At 53.7% G+C, this 15,463-nt stretch overlaps 2 protein-coding genes across 3 annotated transcripts in view; one reads left to right on the forward strand and one right to left on the reverse strand.

Annotated features, from left to right (window-relative positions):
* The window catches only part of DIDO1 (death inducer-obliterator 1), a 52,161-nt gene extending 42,987 nt beyond the window's left edge, over positions 1 to 9,174 (reverse strand). The window contains exon 1 of the mRNA XM_074347584.1: positions 8,910 to 9,174. The gene's annotated coding sequence lies outside the window, so the exon portion shown is untranslated. The remainder of the gene's footprint in view (positions 1 to 8,909) is intronic.
* Positions 9,175 to 9,218: 44 nt separating this feature from the next.
* On the forward strand, positions 9,219 to 15,437 carry GID8 (GID complex subunit 8 homolog). Of its 2 annotated transcripts, none has more exons than XM_074347598.1 (5): positions 9,219 to 9,371; positions 12,097 to 12,226; positions 13,192 to 13,388; positions 13,704 to 13,901; positions 14,688 to 15,437. In XM_074347598.1, exons 2-5 carry the CDS (start codon positions 12,109 to 12,111, stop codon positions 14,859 to 14,861), a joined length of 687 nt encoding a protein of 228 aa, XP_074203699.1. In that variant the 5' UTR covers positions 9,219 to 9,371; positions 12,097 to 12,108; the 3' UTR covers positions 14,862 to 15,437. The 2 variants fall into 2 exon arrangements, with proteins under 2 accessions (XP_074203699.1, XP_045372182.1); XM_045516226.2 differs by lacking the exon at positions 9,219 to 9,371 and adding an exon at positions 9,995 to 10,869.
* The last annotated feature ends 26 nt before the right edge of the window (positions 15,438 to 15,463 follow it).

The raw sequence follows: 15,463 nt of genomic DNA on the forward strand, positions 1-15,463 counted from the left end.
TTCTCTGGGAGTCGAGCCCGGCCTCCGCGGAAGCACGGCTACAAAGAGGCGCGCTCACACAACTGGGCACACTGGGCCACCAGGGTTGCAAGGAAAGGGCTATGGCCGATGATAACCCTCCCCCTGGATTTTCTTCACTCAGTGCTGACGAGTGACACCCCAGCACCTGCCTGCCCCCAAATACTCAGCAAATGGACCTCAGAGGGGAATCACCTGCTTCCTTGGGACACTACAGACACCAGCCCTGAGGACACTAACTCCTTGACCAAGGGCCGGCCTCTGTCCCCATCACTGCCTCTACAGCTCCCTGCTCTCACGTTCCTTAGAAGCAGGAACCCTGGGCAAAAAGCAGAAAACTGCCCTGTGTGCAGTAAAGCTGCACTCCTGCCCTGCCAGCTGCTTCCACGCAGGAGAACCAGGGCCTGGGAGCAGGTGTGTGTGAGTGAAAAAGATTGCAGCCGTATCAGTAAACAAAGAATGCTGAGGCCATGGAGTCATCAGCCGCTACTGCCACCCCCACCCCTCCACCTCCGGCCCCAGTGAGCTGGAGGGAACTCAGGATGTGAAAGAACAGCATACAGGCCCTGGACAGCTAGGTGCATATCAAAGGAATGATTTCAAGGAGTCCAGACCTTTGCACCTTCCCGTACATAGAGAAAAGTGATAAATTCCTTAACTTGAGGTGTCTGGTTTTCTTTGATTAACAGTAATCTTTTGATGTTCTGACTACCTGGGGGTCTTTGTTGGAAAGACATATATCCTGGCTTCTACCTTGCTGCTTTGGAATAGCCTTTTAGAGTGATCTGAGATGCTGTGTCCTGGACTTGAGTCCTAAGAAAATCTACTGAATAAAACGTAACTCTCAGCTTTCAGGCTGTGCTTTTAGACAAACATCTTAAAGACCCCATAGCCTGCTAGGTTCTGAAAGAGACTCTCCTTCAAAGGAACATAGCACGGCTTGTCTCTGCTGGTGGGATTCCATGAGGACTACCTTCATCAAATCTTGCAGGGATGAATACTGCTCTTCCACCTTGACTGTCTTCAGGTTTGCCCCAGATAGGTGTAGTGAGAAGTCTAGAAACCAGACAGAAGTAGCTGAAACCGGCTTGAACAAGCAGTGTGATCTCGGGCAAGTGGTCTGTAAAATGGGATTCACATGCTGGGCTGTAGGGGAAAGCTCACATGGGGACCCCCTGCAAAGGGCTCCGTAAATGGGAGCTGGAGTGAGGACACCCCACTCAGCCCCTTCAGCTGAAAATCCTTCAAAGAAGCGAAACCAGTAGCAATGCCCTTCTGCAAAGTGAGATTTTCACTGAGATGCAGCTCCAGGTGGGTGCTCGGAGGGATGAAAGGCACCAAAGGCAGAGCTGCCGGGAGGAGGAAGCAGGAGACAGCTCGGGGTGGAAAAGCAAGTGGGCAGAAGGGAAAGGAGCTGCAGGAAGCCCCACCTGCAGTCATTACAGCACTCAGTGACCCTCAGGATGGCTCTTACGCAGTAAAAGGAAATTGCTCACCCCCTCAACAACTGTGCCTCCCGCTTGCAACCTCTCAGCAGCAGCTGGCTCTGACCCTGGGCCTGCGGGCTGAGGGGTCCCTGCCACCCTCTCCCTACTCCGGCCTCCTCGGCCTCCTCAGGTAATTCCAGTTCACCTGTCTGCACTCCTAACGGGAGCCACTCTCACTTGCTGAAAAAGGCATTTCTGGAAGCGCAGTTTGGGTACATTTCACCTGAACTCTACTAGCTAAGAAATATTCCCTCCTAATAAACTTACTTTTCATAGCTGAACTCAGAGGAGCAAACAGACTAAAAAGGAATCTCCGGTTGTCTCAGATTCTTTCCTAAATACACCAGGTGTGCAAGCCAAATCCCAAAGGTCAGAGGGCTGACAACAGGAGGGAGCAGGAAGCCGCACAGGCTTCCACCCTCGGGGATTTCAGTCTCTGACAAAAGCGCGTCACCAGCAGGTGTAGACACCAGGTCCCGCTGCCCCACCTCACAGACACATTTGGGAACTTTATCAAAGCAGAAAAGCACATCAGAAAACTCAGTGATCCTTTTAAAAAACTGCCTTCCTGTGTTCAGCCTCCTCTCCTTGAGTTAAAGCCCATTGGAAAGCAGGGTCCTGAGCAGAGCACCTGACCCAACAAGAAACCCCCGAAGCAGGGCACCAGCTCCTGGAGGCCTGAGAGGTGAGGCAGGACCCAACAGGCTCCACCCTTTGCAGGGACAATGTAAAACCTTTATTGTTCCTCTCATTTGGAATTCAAAGGCAGGCAGGCAGAGAAGTGGCCTGCTGGTCAAAGTCGAGGGTGGGTCTGATGCCTGGCCCCGACAAGGTTCCTAGGGAACCTGGACTCAAACTCAGACCCAGGCCAGAGGTGGAGGGCAGAGGCAGAGCAGGAGAGACAAGAGGGGAAGGGGAGGCCAAGGGGCAAGATCAACGTGGGACCCTCTTAGCTCCTCCTCCCTGGCCTCTGTCAGCAGTTTGGAGGAAAACCACAGGATTCTTCCAGAATGGCTACTGCAGGGGCCCCGACCCAGTGGTCAGGGGCTGGAGGGTTCCTGGCGTAGAGCAAAGACACAGGCATCCTTGAGGCCAGAAAACCACAGGCTGCGGGCTCACCAGGCTGGAGCCGCCCTCTCAGGACAACAAGCTGTCCCCTCAGTTTTGCTCTTGCCCTGTTCCAGGGCCCCAGGGTGCCTGGCGCCCAGAGGCTGCACTCTTAACCATCAAGGTGAATGAAAAGATTATTACAAAATACACCCCCCATCACTCCCTGGGGACAGAATGCAGGTTCCCAACACAGATAAACCTAGCGTTTTTTTATTATCACTAACACAAGCATCAACCACTGTATTTTCTTTTTCTTTTTCTGAGCAACGAATGAATTGGCATCACTCTTACACTATGTACAGCCAGCTAGCAGCCAACTGGAGGTGCGTGCACACGCACAGTCCTGTCATCTGACCAGTGCTGAAAGGTCTCGCCATAAGCTGGAGACCACCCCAAGCAGAGCAGAGCTAAGTCCCAGGCTTTGGCCCCTCGCTAAAGAAAGTGTGAAGCCAAAACCGGCTGCTGCTCTCGGAAGCTGCTTTCAAGTTAGAGAACCCCCACCCCAGGGCCCTCGGTGCCCCACTCCCCTCTGCAGGACCACCCCGCATACCTGCATTTCTGCAGGATTAAATAAAAGACATCTCTTGACCTGTGTTTACCCTAACAAAACCCACTGCAGCAGGAAACAGCCCGCCTCCCAACACCCTAGGTAGACAAGTCTCCGTCCTGTCCTTACCAGTCAGGAAGCCTGTTACAGGTCTCACAACCAGTCAGACACCTGTGCGTGTCTGACCACACTGCCCCCACTCCTCGTGTGCACAGCCCCCTCCTCCCAATGACAGACCCTGCCCGCCTGCCCTTGCAGCTCACCCAAGCCCCTCTCATCCGTGGGGCCCGCTGCTGTCTTTGGCAGTGTAACCTAGTAACTCCTTTCCTGTCCTCCTTTGCCTTTGGTAAAGTCACTGGCCCACCAGTGCTGCCCACGATGGGAGACAGGTCCCCATTCCTAAGCAGACCTTTGTTTGTCCACCACGAGGGCCATCCCACACCTGTGCGTCACTGCTGGAAAGGCAACTTCGTGGACTACGTGGATCCTGCTGGGCGCTGCTCTGAGGCAGGGCAGGGGGACTAACAGGCAGGATGGAAAAGGGGCCACCAAACAAACAAAAAACAAAAAAGTGGGGGGGAAAGTGAAAATTAGGAGTTAACCTTTGCATCCAACCCCAAAGACCTACTGAAAGTCAGCTGTGGAACGTGACGGGCTCCTTAGTCAAAGGAGCAAATGAGAACCATACTAATCTTCTGTCTTTTATACAAAAGAATACGTAAACGGGAAAATGCGAAAGATTAGGAGAGGGAACAGGGTGGGAGGAGGGGGTCACCCAGGCACGCTGTGCCCAGCAACCCTCTACGCGGGTGCTGCAGCTGGCCCTGCGGACAGAGTGCCACCGCTCGCCAGCAGCAGCAGGGCCTGGTGCTGTGACCGGCGGGAGCGGAGCGGCAGCGCTGTGGCTCCGAGGCCGCCCCACCTCTGGGAGGCCCGGATCGACGGCAAGAAGCGGGGCTAGATGCGTCCTTCCCACGTCCACCACTTCCCAGAGCCCTTCAGACAGAAACGCAAATCCAAGGAGCCGCCTCTCCTGTAAGAAAGCCCCAGCTTGTCACCTACACCAGAGGGACCACGCTCACGGAGCACAGTGTGTCATTCATGCCTCTTAGGATGGTCCTGCTACTCTGAGACGTCTTCTGTCCCCTGCGAGTTTAGTGAAAAAAGTAAATGCAGTTAATTTCAGAAGAAATTTTAACACATACAAGGCATAAAAACTGTATTCCCTTTCTAGTTGACTTCATCTCCTAACCATCTCCAAAGGAACACACCAAATAAAAAGGGCAGGAAAATCAATGCCTTCACAGCTTTTGACAGAAAAGCAGTTGAGGAGTAACATAGTTGTGCCTGAACACACCGTTCACCTGCACACGCTCCTCACAGAGCGGTGCCAGGACGAGGGCGAGGCCCGCAGACCTGTCCCCATTCTGAGGCCAGCTGGCAGCAGGGGCCGCGGGGCCGCAGGGGCAGGGGGCAGCTACGACCGTACCAGCTACAATTTAATAGATTATTTTTCCCAAAATGCAATACTTGAAAAGTAAGAGACTGCTGAAAGTCAGGTCTAATGGTAGCTTTCTGGATTTGTCCAAAATAGAAAAAAACGTAACGTATAAATTCCTGTTCTTGCCTGACTCACAAAAACAGAATGGCGAAAGTGAGAAAGAACGCATCCGAAGGAACTGCCAACCAGGACAGCAGAGGCTGAGCAACCAGGAGCTTCCACAGGGCGCCCAAAAGCCTCTACTCCGGACCTCAGCAAAACGAACGCCCAGAAAACACCCTTCCAATGCCAAAACAGTCTTGAGGTCCCAACTGGACCAGGTGCTTCTCAACTGCAGAAATCCAAGGAGAAACAAGAGCTCCCAAACCTGTCCACAGAAGGCAGGAGCCCAAGAGAGCTGCCCTTTCCGATGGTACGGAGGAATGCAAAATCCTGGGAGCTGGTCAGACAGACAGAAGTTCCTTTTGTTCCAACGGAAAGTAAAAGCACTTAGAGAGTAAACACAAGGTTTTAAAGTTAAAAACGCAAAAACAAAATTTTGAGAGTGTGTTTTTAAAAAGGAACATGTGGTTACCAATTGAAAAGGATGCCTCATTTTCACTCAACGCTTCTACCTCCCAAATTGACATCTGATCAGAATAGCCGGGCTCAGGCAAAAAAAAAAAAAAAAAACCTCAAAGCGCACACAGACACACAGCTACACAGTATGGGCTCTTTGTTTACGTGTGAGCACATCTGTCTGTACCTGTGTCTACAGCAACATATGTATCAGGTCCCCACCAGCCAGGCCTGAAGGGAACCACCATCTCAACAGGAAGTGGTTGCGAACAGTGCACTGACTGGGCCCGGAACGGCCAGGCAGGCCTGCTGCCTGTGCTCCCCCGGCCGGCCCCCACACCACCCCACTTTATGTCACAACTTCTGCGGGAGTTGAAAGATCAAGAAAAACTTCACTCTTGCTTTTATCCATCCAAAGAAACCTGTGACACACCAGTGCGTCCTGACTTTGCGGTAGAGCCTAGAAAGGCAAGGGGGGCGGGGGAGGGAGGCCATCTCCAACCCCAGTGCACGGGCTTCGCAGGCCAAGACTCATGGCACCTGAATATACGCGGCAGAACTAAATAGTAATAAAAGTCTCCCTACTCCCTTTAACATCTTCACGCAGAATTTCAAGACAGAATACTGTGAAAAACTAAGGCTATGGAAATTGGCTTTTTGGAGTTTATTGCCTACTCGTGGTAATGATTCTGAGCAGTTTATACATTAACCCCAAGAATCAGGTTTGATTTTGCCAAAACTCCCCTTGAAAGCAGGGCTCCAATGGGTATGGGTTTGATTTTATGCTTTTGGGGTTTGAAAGATAGAAACACCACCCCAAATACTGTGGTTCTGTGAAACACGGGTGGTAGCCTGCTTGTTGAGCAGTCCAGGATTTGTTTAAAAGAACCACTGTGTATTTTATTCTCAAAATGCATTTCCCTTTTAAAAAACTCTTTTATGCTCTTTTAAAACTAATAAGCCTTTAACATCTCTCTTTACAGAACTGCTAACTTGTGAATCACTATGTTGTTCACCAGAAACTCATATAATATTGTACCTCTACTATACCTCAATTAAAAAAAAAACAATAACAAAGAGAGAAAAACGTGCTAATCTGTCAAGATGAAACTCCCCCTGGGCTTGGAGAACAGCAGAAGCTCTGGCCACCTGGCTGCTCCCCCTGCCCCAGGCCCACCTCTTTCCCTTCCAGAAGCCAGTTCACGACCCCACAGGCTGAAATCTTGTCAACCTGCTCACTGTCCCAGATGAAGAGCGACACATGCCCCAAACACCTCGCTGTGCGCTGGGGTCTTCAGGGCTCGGGCCCAGGGTCCTCCTGCACTCGTGCTGTGCTCGCCTCTACCACCTTTCCACCTGCTCCCCTAACCTCCCCACCCAATGCCTCAAATGCACCTGGAAACCTGACATGCAAAAGGAGCTCTTGACTGCTGAACCTCCCCATCCATCCAGGCCTCCTCTGGCCATGGTCCCACCCTGTAAACCCAACTGCCCCCAGATATTCCCCTTGACATGCCTCCCTCCGACTCAGCCACCAGCCCCTGTGCTTCGGTGCTGCCTGTAATCATCCCAGCCGCTGACTCCTCCCACGGCGGCCGCTAGCCCAGTCACAGCCGGGTCCCCTCTGTCGGGCACCTCGCCCCTCTGGGCTCACTGCCCTATGATGACCAGACGCTGCCCAAGTTCACCAGGTGCCCCGCCTGCTGGCCCCGACACTGCTGATCACATCTGCTAGAAACTGCCCCGGGGCTTCCCCGGTGGATCCCCTCAGTGGATTCTGGACCTGGTCCACTCCTCCTCTCAACGGACTTTCTTTGAGTGCTCATCAACCCTCACAAGGTGTTACCACAAAACCTTCACTCCCAGCCTCACCTTTCCCACCAGCTTTAGACAGTCCCACGGGTGCCTCAAACTCCAAGAGGCCGACCTGAACTCTTCCCCGTTCCTCCCCCTCCTCTCACCCATCATCCTCATGGTTCTTCTGCCGTTGGTGCCACCACCGCCACCTCGCCAACCAGGCTGCACCATTGAGCTCATCTTCCACTTCTTTCTCTTCTGTTGCCCTACAAACTGTCAGCCCACCAAGGGCTGCTAACTTCCCCCTTTGTCCATTTCTGCTGAAACTGCTTCTAGTCAAGTCCCCATCACCACTCAGTCATCTACTCCTCCATCTTCTCAACAAGTGTTTGTGGAACTCGTGCCACGTCCCAGATATCCACGTCTGGGGTGAGCTGTGCCACACTGTTCAGCATCAGGGACGTAATGTGCTGCGAAAGGGCAGTTTAGGGGACCACGTGAGCAAAAGGAGAGGCACTACCTCCTGCTTCGTCAGGGAAGGTCTCCCCGCTCCTGGGAGTTAGCCCAGGCAGTGCTGCGAACCCAGAGGGGAGAGAATCTGAGACCTGGGTTGGAGAGAGAAAGAGTAGGAGCGATGAGGCTCTCAGCCGTGCTCACTTTGGGAGGGTGTCCTCCGACGGGTGTGAAGAGGGCAGGGACCGGGAGAGATCACCCTGCCTACTGGGTGGGTTTCAGAAAGGAGCTGGCAGGACCCCTGGGAGGGGCAACTCAAGAAGCAGAGAGGACAGCCTCAACGTTCTCAGGGAGGAGCTGGGAACAAAACAGCAGCCAGTCTTCAGACAGGATTAAGGATGGGCAGGACCAGGTGACTAGCGGCTTTCTGGGGGAGAGGCCTCAACCTCCGACCCGCAGAGAAGGCACAGCCGCAGCCCCTTCAGACGCGAGCATTCTAGCGCCTTAGGGCACCGGAACTCTGCTTTCTGCTCGCTCACCCTTGAAAAGAATTTTTAAAATCTGCACCTCCACGGGCACTATGAAGTTGGCATCTAAAGTTGTTTATGGGATTAAGTCCTTGATCAGGATGTTACAGACAAGTACCACACTGGCATCTGCATTTTAAGTAGATTTGTGCCCAAACTTCGGACCTGCAGATTTAACTCACTCCACTAACGGAAAATGTCGGTAATCAGTCGTCGTTGTCAAACCCATTTGCCGAGTTGCACTTAACTTTCTGCCGGAAGTCCAACACCACTTTCACGTTATTTAGTTCACTTTTGAGCAATCACAGGAAGCCATCTAACCCCTGACTTCCAATTCAGGAGGACGTCGGATTTCATCCGATAAAGGGCTCAATTTCCTGCCTGAAAAGCTCTAAAATCTTTTAACTCTACTCTCCAGCAGCGGGAAAACGAGACCCTGCTCTGAGTCTGCATTCCACTCCAACAAACGGACAATAAGAACCATGTGAAAGCACAAATGTGTATACTGCGCCTCTGCGGCCGCACGCAGCACCTCGGGGCCCCGGCGCATAAGGCTGCAGCCCCTGCCCAACGCCGGCGCGGCTTAGGAGCCACGGGCGGAAAGACCACCGGGCCCCGGGCCGCGGGGAGCTCGCGCGCGAAGGACCACCGGGCTCCCGGCGGGGGGCTCCCCGAGGGCAGGCCCGTCCCTGTTGACTCATCTGACAGCGAGCGAGGGCGCGTTCTGCGACCCGATCGCGTAGCCCCGGAGCCGCCCCAACGATCGGAACAGAGAGCTCCCGGCCGCCGCTCCCTGGCGGATCCTCCCAGGCTTGCGCGAAGGCAGGCGCTGGGTCGGGAGGGACCCCGCCTCGGGGCTGCGAGGAGCACCGGCGCCTGACCCCGCACGCGCCCCCTGCCCTCAGACTCACACAAACGACAGAAAGGACGCTGGGACCTCCGCCTCCGACTCAGTCCAGATGTCGCCGTCCTGGCGCGAAGTTCCCCCACAACGACGCCTCCACGGCGGCCATCTTACCCAGAGGCGGCCGACGCCTTTTGACTCTCGCGCCAATCCGTAGAGCGAGGGCGCCGCGAGGGTACGCAAGGACGGAAGCTAGAGTTCCGCGCTTCCGGGCGGCCGCCGCGCCCCGCCCCCTCGTGGGAGCAGTTGATTGGCTGCCGGCTTGCGATCTCACGATCTCGCGGGAAGTGGCTGAGGGGGCGGCCGCCGGTGCGTCTGCCCTCCCGTTCCCCGCCCCCGCCCCCGCCTCCGCCGCGGCCCCCGCCGCCGCCTCCCCCTCCCCGGCGCCGCCGCCCCCTCCCCGCCCGGCCCGGCCCCCAGAGCGGCCGCGGAGACCCCAGACCCGAGCGCGGCAGGCGGAGCCCGCACGGTAAGATGGCCGCGGCGGGCCCAGGCGGCCGGGCCGAGCGGCCCCGCGGGAGCGCGGCAGGCGGGGGCGGCGAGACGGAGGGCCCGCGGGGGGAGGGCCCGGGCAGGAGTCGGGACCGGGGAGCGGGGGGGAACGGGTAGGGGGTGGAGGCGAGCCAGAGATGGGGCCGGGCCGGGTCGCCGCGCTGCCGCCGAGTGCGCCGGGCCGGCCGGGCCCGCGCTGGGAGCCTTCCGGGGTCGAAGGTCCAAGTGGGTGTCAGAGTCGGGCCGCGTCCTCGGTGCAGGCGGCGCCCTCGAGTTTTGCAAGTCAAACTGCCCCCTTTCCTCCGGCAGGAGTAGACTCCTAACGTGGTGGTGCCCGGGCTGTGTAATTCGGTGTTTGCTCTTAACGGGAGCACGTTTCGAGTGAAGGCTGCAGTGTTCAGAGGTGGTCGCCAGCTAGAAAGTGACAGTTACAGAAACACGGCACAGGTGTCTCTGGGAAGGGAGCTATTTTAATACAGAACCGCTTCAGAGCAGACTGAGCTGGTGAGGACGTACTTGCTGCTTGGCAAGCAAGTGTTCCTCGGCTTCAGAATTGGGACATTTAATTATGTCTGTTGAGTATTTAACTGCTGAATCCGTCTTGCGCAGAACAACGGGCCAGTTCTCCGAAGTTGTTACTTTCAAATATCGCCCTGTTGCCTCAGAATAAGAGCTTGATCTGAGCGAGTTATGCAGTTGGTCGTAGCTCTGAGAGAGGGTGTTTGTATGAGCGACACCTCTCGATTTTGTCTTGCCGCCAGTTTTTTTCTGCTACACCTCCGGTCTGCTGATCTCGGAGTTTGGCATCCGCCAAGTACCCAGGACTTTGTCCTGCACCGCTTTGCTTCCCTGCCCACACTCTCTCCCTTTGCCATCTTTGGCAAACTCTTGGCTTTCAGTATCATTTTGTGGCGGATATTTCCCTAATTAATGTTTCCGGTGCTGATCTGGGGACCTATAATCCAGGTGCCTGCTTGACTTCTGTGGCTGCGTGTCTAATAGCCCAGACTTGCCCAGCTCCTCAAACCTGTTCCACTCCCAGCCCTTCCTCCTCACTTCTGGCTCCATCTTCCAAGGTCTCAAGCTTGAAACCTCCCATGGTCCTGGAGTCTTGTTCTTTTACCTTCCACACTGGGTCCAGCAGCAGGGCCCCTTGGCTCTCTGTCCACAGAACCTTGAGGGACTGTGCCCTCAGGCTCTTCTGCTGCTACTGCTCTCTGGACTGGGCAGCTCTTCGGTGGTCTTCCTGCTCAGCTGTCACCAACCACCCCGTGGTCTTCCCATGTCCACTGGGAAACCAGAGCCATCTTTTAATTGCTTTTATTTATTGAAGCACTTTAGCATGTACTTTGCTACGTATAAACTAATATCAAGAATGTCTGTCAGTTACAGAAGGTAAAACTGAAGTGGACAGTGGTGGGCTCACCACCCATCTTGAGAGCCCAACAGATGCTCCCAGGGCCCCCTTTTCCATGGTAACCACCTCCTGAGTTTCCTGTTTCATGCCCTTACTTAAAACAATAACAGAACAGTTTTGTTACATATGTTGTTTACTGCTAAACAAATATTATAGACCTTGTCTTGGTTTTTGTTTTTTACAAAACTGTCCCACTTGGGCCTGTGCTGTGGTTTGCTTTATTCGTCCAGCTGGTTTCTGAGTCATCCATACGGTTGTGTTCATTTATTTTAACTACTTTAGCAAATTCTGTGACGTGAACATGATCACAGTCATTTCCTAGCTACCCTAAAATCCAGATAACTCTGAAAACCAAGTTTTTGTTTTTGTTTTTATCCTATTTGTTGGCAAAACCTAACCTAGCAAAGCCTGTTTAATGGCTTCTATTCCACTTAGTATGAATACTCATACATTTCACTGAAGAAATAATATTTGATTATGGGGTGCTGCCCCAGACTCCAGTGAGACTGTCATACAACACACGGTAAATTATGCCAGATAGTCTTTGTACGATCTGAACAGTTCTGAATTATGAAACCAATCTGCCCAAGGGCTTTGGGCCAGGGATTGTGGTCCTGTAAACCACATTTCGTTTGTCCGTGCTGTTGATGAATGAACATGGTGGGGACGCCTCCGTATCTTTGCCATTTTGAACGCTGTTTCTGTGAGCAGGCTTATCTGTGTCTAGCACACTGTGGTGAGTCTTCGAGGGTCTCAATCTAGCAGTAGAACTGGCTGCAAGGAGCACACATGTGCAGCTGCCAAATGCTTTTGCAGTGCAGTATTTTCTGACAGCAGTGTAGGGGAGTTCAGGAGAATGCGATGTTCCTGTTAACACACGATTTTGTGAGTCTGGTGGGTGTGTGATTGTGGCATTTTTTTAGCACATACGTTATAGCATGAAATTCTGTAGCTTGTACCCCGTGGCTGTCCTTTGTCCTTAGAGAACACATCTAAGCTTCTCCGTCACCTGAAGGCCTTAATCTGACCCCAGCTGCCCTCCTGCCTCTGAGTCCCGTGGCTCTTCCTTGCGTTCATCCTGCCTCCTAAACACCCCACCTTCCTTCTGGTCCCTGAACCTGTGTTTGAGTCTCAGACCCTTTGCACTAGCTGGTTCCCACATTTTAAGTATCTTCTCACTCATTCCCTTTTACTTCCTGCTATGTCGCTGTATTTTTTTCTGAAGTGATCACAATTGTCATAGCATTCCTCACCAATTCTTAAAATATAATTCTTTTTCCTGTAGAAGTAAATCAGAATGAGTTACACAGAAAAACCCGATGAAATCACGAAAGATGAGTGGATGGAAAAACTCAATAACTTACACGTCCAGCGAGCAGACATGAACCGCCTCATCATGAACTACCTGGTCACAGGTAACCGCCTGCGCCAGGGATACTGCCCCTGGGCAGAGTTCTCCCTGTGTGCGCACAGTCAGACTTCACCACTAACGTTCCGTGGGGAAGTTGGGTTGTGCTCAGCTGTCATTAAAACACAGTGCTGGTTTAGCAAACTTGTAATTCTCCTTTGAAAGAGGTATCTCTTCTGGAGGCGAGCTCATGATTCCAGGTATCCGAGACCTAAGGCATAATCCTGTTTCTTGGCCTTTGACGTTTTTACAGTTGATGAAGATAATTAAGAGTGCTCTGAAGTACGTGTAAGGCCTGGGTAATTGCTGTCTTCTGGCCAGCCCGGTAACTCTGGTCCTGGACTGTTTCTAAAGGGGTGCCCACCTCAGAAGAGGGGTGGGGCAGAAGCGTGTAGAAGGGAGAGCATTCTCTGCGGCTGACACGCAGCCCTCTTTGGTTCTAGAAAGGAAGAGGGTAGCTCTGGGGTGAAAAAACCGCCTTGTTTCCAAAAGGTGTGGCTCTCTTTCCTGCTAGTTCCCAGCACCCCGATCCTCTGCCTCACGTTAGTCTTTTTTAAGATTTTTTTTTTGAAAGGTGGTGAGGAAATGGCGGCCTATAGCTGTGTGCACACGTGTTGGGGGGTGTATGTGTGTGCAAGGATGCTGCTTTGATGTTGAGAGCTGTCAACTCGCTAAGAGTGGGCGTGGCCAGGTCCCCAGGCCCTCTACTGGGAGCCACAGCGCACGTCCTCGCCTCGGGCAGGGGGAGTCAGAGTGTTTGAGTGGGTTGGGCGGTGAAGACGTGCAGCCTTTCGGATGTCTGCACCTCAGGGGCATAGCTAGCAAGTCGCAGAGGCGTTAACACCAAATCCCTGAAGAAGGGCAGCTCGTACCTGAGGTTACTCTCCAGGCCAGTGGGCTTTCAAGAGTGAAAAAGGCTTCATGTCACGTCCTGCTGACTCTCCGAGCAATGACGATGGTTTTCATTTTCAGAGGGCTTTAAGGAAGCAGCAGAGAAATTTCGAATGGAATCTGGGATTGAACCTAGTGTTGATCTCGAAACACTTGATGAGCGAATCAAAATCCGGGAGATGATCCTGAAAGGCCAGATTCAGGAGGCCATCGCGCTGATCAACAGCCTCCACCCAGAGCTCCTGGACACAAACCGGCACCTTTACTTCCACCTGCAAGTGAGTTTTGCCGGAGGGGCGTCTGGTTTGCAGACACTCAATAATAAGTTAAGGTGATTCACGGTGATTCCCAAGGAACGAGACTAATTTGCGTTGATAGAATATTGTTTTGATTTACGTGGGGAAGGGGTTTGTGTTAGCTGTTGTCTTATGTATTTCAGAAGCTATTCCTCGCTTGAAAAATGCACATTTAATAGCTCAGAGATGCTAGGGAACTCTGCCCCTTGGATGCCCTTCTGACTAGAAGCTAGTGCGGCCACGCTGGGCGGTGCTGGCCGCTGCGCACTCACGCCCGGCCACCTTGTCGCTGAGCAGCAGCAGCACCTGATCGAGCTGATCCGCCAGCGGGAGACGGAGGCGGCGCTGGAGTTCGCGCAGACGCAGCTGGCTGAGCAGGGCGAGGAGAGCCGGGAGTGCCTGACGGAGATGGAGCGCACACTGGCACTGCTGGCCTTCGACAACCCGGAGGAGTCGCCCTTCGGAGACCTCCTGAACATGATGCAGAGGCAGAAGGTGGGGCCCGGGCTGGCCTTCCCCCGCTGCTGCGGTGGGCGCTCACGGTGGGTGGGGGCCTCCGGACAGCGGGGGACGTGGCTTATGGCTGTGACAGTGTGTGGGGATGGCCCCAGCTCCTCCCTCATTTGATACTGATTTTTTCCGCCTGATTTTTAAACTCTCATCCTGTCAAACTAGGAGCGCAAAGCGTCCTAAATTTCTCTACTACGTGGTAATTGAGGCGCTTCGCCGATTTTTGTCTTTTATTTCAACCTTCCTCCTGTTTGAAGATGTTTAGAAACAGGCGTCTCATAGATTTTTAATTCAGGTCCCATATTTGCTTCCCAAATGTTTGCTCTCCTTATTGCTTCTCTGAGTTACAGCCACGGGACAGCTGGTCACCTCCTGGCCACAGCCCCCTTCTCCGGTGGCCTCCGTGGTGTTGGAAGGGGCGCAGCCCTGGGGCCAACCTCAGGTGTTCTCTTGAGGCTGGTGAGGATGGAACCAGGACCACCCCCTGGGCTCTCCTCTCTGCCGGACTCTTATGCCAGGCTCCTGGCATGTAACCGCCACCTGGGCCAGACGTGACACCTGCTGACCGCACCGTGAGCACCTCTGGGCAAGGAATGTGTTTCACATCCTCCAGAGTGCGTCATGGTCACGGGCTTCGATGTCTTTAAGTAAACAAGACGCTTCTCGTGTGAAGATGGTCTCCTAGGGGAGTGAAGTGAACGCTGTGACCACACCCTCTCTGCTGGTGCTCCGCGTGTGCAGTTGCCTTTATTAGATGTGTTTACTTTCCAGGTGTGGAGTGAGGTTAACCAAGCTGTCCTGGATTATGAAAACCGTGAGTCAACACCCAAGCTGGCAAAATTACTGAAACTCCTCCTTTGGGCTCAGAATGAGCTGGACCAGAAGAAAGTAAAATACCCCAAAATGACAGACCTGAGCAAAGGTGTGATCGAGGAGCCCAAGTAGAGTCTGCAGCGAGCCCCGCACGGGGCTCGTGACGGCGCCGTCTGGGCCCAGGACCTTCCCGCAGCAGAGAACTCTTACCCCCTCACTCCTCTCTGACCCAGCACCGTCTCTAAAGGGGAAACCGGCCCTTGGAAGCGCAGGAAAGCGCGTGGTGAAAGACGCTGTCTCCCTGGAAGGCTGGCGCCTGCCCTGCGCCGCGGGTGCGTGGGGCGCCTGGCTCCTGCAGGGCTTCTCCGGCCCCCAGGGCCCGGCCGCTGGGGCAGGAGCAGCACCGCTGGGGGTCTTGCTTCCTGGGGGCGCATAGGCAGACAGTGCGCTTTCTTCGTTCTCCCAAGTCTCGTCAGGCCTTCGTGTAGAGGTTTTTCCTTACCCGCTTGGTTTTTCGTTTGTTTCTGTTTTTTTCATAGGAAAGACTGTAAGTTTGTAAATCCTGACTCACAGACTCCTTTTGTGCGAGGGCACTGGGTTGATCTGTTCACCCTGTTGGTCTGGGATGCGTGGCTTTTGGGGAAATGCGTGTGTGTGAGGAGCGGGCTGTGTGTTTTTAATTTTTTAAATACATATTTTGGTGCTGTATGTGGTGAGAGATTCTTTCCTAGTGG

Source organism: Camelus bactrianus, chromosome 19 (genome assembly GCF_048773025.1).
Source record: "Camelus bactrianus isolate YW-2024 breed Bactrian camel chromosome 19, ASM4877302v1, whole genome shotgun sequence".
In the NCBI taxonomy this organism is placed as follows: Eukaryota; Metazoa; Chordata; class Mammalia; order Artiodactyla; family Camelidae; genus Camelus; species Camelus bactrianus.